This window comes from Phoca vitulina, unplaced genomic scaffold (assembly GCF_004348235.1).
Source record: "Phoca vitulina isolate PV1807 unplaced genomic scaffold, GSC_HSeal_1.0 scaffold5, whole genome shotgun sequence".
NCBI classification, from domain to species: domain Eukaryota; kingdom Metazoa; phylum Chordata; class Mammalia; order Carnivora; family Phocidae; genus Phoca; species Phoca vitulina.
In genome coordinates, this window is record NW_022589708.1 from 2,339,808 (window position 1) to 2,344,684 (window position 4,877).

General features: G+C 62.0%; 1 protein-coding gene across 1 annotated transcript in view; it reads left to right on the top strand.

Moving 5' to 3' along the window:
• Positions 1 to 571: 571 nt before the first annotated feature.
• Positions 572 to 4,877, top strand: part of ANKRD10 (ankyrin repeat domain 10) — a 32,359-nt gene continuing 28,053 nt past the window's right edge. Inside the window, exons 1-2 of the mRNA XM_032402610.1 lie at positions 572 to 943; positions 4,221 to 4,373. Of these exons, the coding sequence (XP_032258501.1) occupies positions 734 to 943; positions 4,221 to 4,373 (363 nt within the window). The 5' untranslated portion in view covers positions 572 to 733. The remainder of the gene's footprint in view (positions 944 to 4,220; positions 4,374 to 4,877) is intronic.

Below are 4,877 nucleotides of genomic sequence, written 5' to 3' on the forward strand. Positions count from 1 at the left end.
GGCGGGCGCCTCGTGAGGACGGAGCCCGGCGGGGACTCGGGCCTCGCCGGCAGTGTCCCCGCGGGCCGGTCGGGACACTGCGCGGCAGGGGTCTGGACGGGGCAAGCGGCCGAGAGCCGACCCCACCCGCCGGCCCGGGGCCCGCCTCTGCAGCTCCCGGCTCCCGCCTCTGCCGCTCCCGGCTCCCGGAATTCCCCGGGCTCCGGCCCGCCTCCTGCCCCGGGCCCCGCCTCCTGCCCCGGGCCCCGCCTCCTGCTCCAGGCGTTCGTCGCATCCCCGCCCCGCCAGGCCCGGTCCCTAGCCCAGGCCCCGCCTCCTGCTCCAGGCGCCGGCCCCCAAGCCCCACCCAGCTAGGCCCCGCCTCTGGCACAAGCCCCGCCCCCTGCTCCCCGCCTCAGCGCCGGCTCCCCCCGGCCCAGACCCCGCCCCCCGCTCCCTGCCGGCCTGCTGCTCCACGCGCCGGCCCCAACCAAGGCTCCGCCAGGCCCCGCCCCCCGGCGCTTCAGGCCCCGCCTCCAGCCCCCGGCGTCCTCGGGCGCCGGCCTCAGACCGGCCCGCGGTAGGCCCCGCCCCCGCCCCGCCCCGCCCCCTGTGCGCGCTCTGCTCCGCTCCGCTCTGCAGCCGGCGGGACGAGGCGGCCACACTCGCGCTCCTTTGTGCTCCGGCGGCGGCCTCTCGGGTCCTCACCGCGCGTCCTCTCGGTCGGCTAGCCCGAGCTCTCCGGTGACGGACCATGTCGACGGCAGGAGCGGGCGCAGGCGTGGAGGCGGGCTTCTCCAGCGAGGAGCTGCTGTCGCTCCGCTTCCCGCTGCACCGCGCCTGCCGCGACGGGGACCTGGCCGCGCTCTGCTCGCTGTTGCAGCAGACGCCGCGCGCCCACCTGGCCGCCGAGGACTCCTTCTACGGCTGGACGCCCGTGCACTGGGCCGCGCACTTCGGCAAGGTGGGCGCGGGCGCTTTAAGGCGCCATTTTCCGCGGCTCTCCCGTGGTGGGCCGGGGAGGGTGGGGGCTGAGGCGCGGGGGGCGCGGGGAGTGCCGGGAGCGCGGGGCGGAAGCGGGGTCGACGGCCCTGGCGCCCCGAGCGAGGGGTCCGGGGCGCATGTGCGGCGGTGCGGGCGGCCCGGGGCCCCGCGGCGGGCGCGGGGTGTGCCGGGAGCGCGGGGCGGAAGCGGGCCCCGCGGCGACGGCGCCGCGAGGGGCCCCGGGGCGCATGTGCGGCGGCGCAAGTTTCAAACGGCGCCGGCTTCGCGGACGCGCCGCCCCTAGCGGAGGCAGTTGGCGCCTGCGGCGGGCTGGGCTCGCGGGGCGGAGGCGCTGCCCCTTGGGCGGCCGCGGGCCTGTGAGGCCGGGCGCTGAGGGCGGGGGAGCTGCGGGCGGGAGAGTGGCCTGGGCTCGCGGCCGCGGCGCGCTGACTTGCCCGCGGCCGGAGTCGGGGGCGCCCTCCTGTGCAGGCCGCGTCCCTTGTCCACCGCGTCTTAGGAGCGCTGGACATCCGGGAAGGACAGGACGCCGCCGTCCATTTCCCAAGGATTCGGGAACGCGCTCCTCGTCTGTCTTAGAACGAGGTCCCCGCCGCATTTCACAGCTGACACTGTGGCTCCTGTTTGTGGACATTGAACAGTGCTCTCCCTGGGAGGCCGTACGGCCGCGGCTGAGGAAAGAAGGGGTCTCGCAGAGCCGGGTGCCGCGTCTTTCCAGGCACAGGTTGCTCTCTTGCTGCCGCTGCATTCAGCAGTCGGCGCTCCTGGGTGTCTCGGGAAGCGTGCACGCTCCAAACAGCCGGAGAGCCCCGTTCGTGCCGGTGGAGGCCGTGGGCGGGCGGCGGGACCGCGGGGCGGGGCTTAGAGACCCCAGCGCCTGGAACGCGCTCTCCCGCCTGCGCTGGACCTCGCCCGAGGCAGTCGTGCTCCGAAGCTCTGCGTCCCTGTCCAGTACGCCTGGCTCCGGGGTTTTTGTCCCTTAAATCGTGGGTAACTCAGAGCGCGGGTCCTCAGCATCTTCGTCCCCCCGTGCTTTGGGGACGGACAGCCTCCTGCCAGGCAAGGACAGCTGGTTTTGAAAAGGCTTCCCTGTTGATCGATCCTCCAGCTGAGCATGACACAGTATTGTAGGACAGCCTGGTGCATTCTGTCCGGCGCTTAGAACCTCATTACAGTGTTCATTCAGGGTATTTACCAACCCAGGGGTGCCTCCAGCTACCTCTCGGGATTAGGAGGAGCTGGGACAGGCTTTACCACGCTTACCACGGTACCTCTCGGGTTATGTATGTTTTACAAACAGTAAGAAGCAAAACCCCCCTGAATTCACTTTTTGGAAGTCTCTACTGTGGAACATAAGTAGTAGGTCAACCTTGGGCACCAGATGTAACCAGAGGCTGTTCGTTCCTTCAGTGTTGGGGCGGAAATTAGGCCAGGAGTGGGGCTCCAAGATCTCCGTTCAACCCCTCCCTGCCCCCCGGCCAGCAGCTCTCCTCTTTTTATCTGCATGTGAGCCTGCCCTGTGCTGGGGCCTGGGCAAGAGCCAAGTTGGCATTTAACACATAATGAACTATTCCCATCTTTCAGGCTGGCGTTCCGAGAAATGTGCCAACTCTGCACGTTACCTGACCTTTCATGAGGCTTATTTTTCCTTGAGAACTAAACATTATTTAAAATCTCTAGTTACACTTGGCTTTTACAAGCTGTCATATGGAACAGTATCTCTCCCAGTTTCCTAAAGCGAACCCACAGGTAACAGATTTAAGTCCAGGGAGCTCTTGCTTGATCTTAATAAGTAACAGCTTTTGGCATACCCACTGATTTTGATCCTTGTTTCATTTTTTTTTTGGACTTGGAACCTGTTGGCCTTATCACTACCATTGGCACTTTCATTTTCTCCTAGTACGTTAATAACGGCGTTATGCAAAATTGCACCAAAGGTGTGTCTCTATCAGCCGTCACTCCCAGATTCTAGTTCCTGGAAGCCCGAGATCGTGTTAAATCTGTGTGCTCCCAGCGTGAGAGTCCATCTCCCACAAATGTGGATCGCAGTGACCTGTCCTTAGCAAGGAAAGGCTTAAATTGCTGACAGAGAATAAGAGATGCGGGGTCACATCGGGGTGTGGCCGCCTGTTCTTCCTCCGAGCTCTGTCCTGTGGAAGAGGATCATTGGCACTTGGAGCTTCTCCACTAACTCTGCCCTGTGCCTCGAGAGGGGAAATGGGCCGAGCAGGATCTGAGGACATGTGGGTGGAGCAGTGTAAGTCTGCGGACAGCAGGCCTTGTGGGACAGCGCCTGGCTCGCGGTGGGCACTTGTGGGGTATGTGTGGAGTGTGACGAGCCTCCTGCAGCCAGAGGCTGGGATGATAATTGGTGCCCGGCTGTAAAGTGTGGTCTTGCCACATGCGTGGTCCTCTTTCAGCCCCCTGGGAGGCCAGAGCTTGGATGTGCCCTAGGCCTTTTCCTCCCGGGGCGGGGGGAGGGGAGGGGTTGGAGGGACGTGCACAGTGTGAACACTCACTCTGCACATCGGGACTGGAGGCAGGCCTTGGCTGAGCTTTCCTCGAATGCGGCCTGTGGGAGGGTGCGCAGGGTGCCCTCGTGCAGAGCAGAAAACGCCCTTTGGAGCGTTCGCTGTGGCTGCACCTCCTTTCAACAGCCGGTCACTGGCTTTGTTCTGTAGCATGGCGTGTGAAGGTGGCAAGACCCAGCTGCGGTAGAAGTCTTTGAGTATCGCAGTCTTTACTGATTTTGGCTTTTTCAGTTGTAGGAAAAACAGAATGTTTAAATTTGTGTGGCGTCAATGTTTTTGACTTTCTATTCCTGTGTAACAGATTTTTTTTTTAAAACCAGGATAAGGAAAAATACTCTTTAAGGTTTTTATTTTTTTTTTAAGATTTTATTTGACAGAGACAGCGAGAGAGGGAACACAAGCAGGGGGAGAGGGAGAAGCAGGCTTCCCGCGGAGCAGGGAGCCCGATGTGGGGCTCGATCCCAGGACCCTGGGATCATGACCTGAGCCGAAGGCAGACGCTTAACGACTGAGCCACCCAGGGGCCCCTCTTTTTAAGCTTTTTTAAAATTTGTATTGCAAAGGAATGACTTCTATTGTTCCCTTAAACAGAAAAAAAGCTGGGCAACAAAAAATGCCACTTATCTACGTCACAGAATTGAAATTGTGTAACATGTAAAAACATATGAAACTTAAACGTGTGTCATCCCCCTTCTGCCATTTTCAAAGTTGGAGTGCCTCATCCAGTTGGTGAGAGCTGGAGCCACGCTGGACGTCTCCACTACGCGCTACGCACAGACCCCAGCGCACATCGCTGCTTTCGGGGGCCACCCCCAGTGCCTCATCTGGTTGATTCAAGCAGGAGCCAGCATTAACAAACCGGTAAGGGAGTGCCGATGATTAACTTGGTTTTTATTTTCTTTTTCCAGTTATAATTACATGGTGTTGAATTTTAAATGGGGGCCTTAATTAGAGTTTGAAAGGTTAACCTCGGGGCTAACGGGGATTTACGTGTATGGAGTTATTTGTGGATAATAGGCCCTTCACGGAGCGGTGCGTTCTGTTTAGAGAGCGCTTTCACCTGTTACGTGACTTACCGGGATCCACGGCAATCCGAGGTGGCTTGCCCACGTCACAGCTGGTAACTGAAGGAGTCTGGCCTGGAGCCCAGGTTTCCCGGCTCCCCTGCCCACAGCGGCCTCGGCTTCCTTGCCGCACGAAGCGGTGAGACACACCCACACTAGCAGAAGGATGGCTGTGGCCTCGTCGGGGCCGTTGGGGCAGCTCTCCAGCACTAGCAGGCGGACCAGCGTGAGTTCGCGCCCTCTGACCGATCGCGGATGAGGAGCGGGGGGGGGGGGGGGGGGGGGGGGGGGGGGGGGGGGG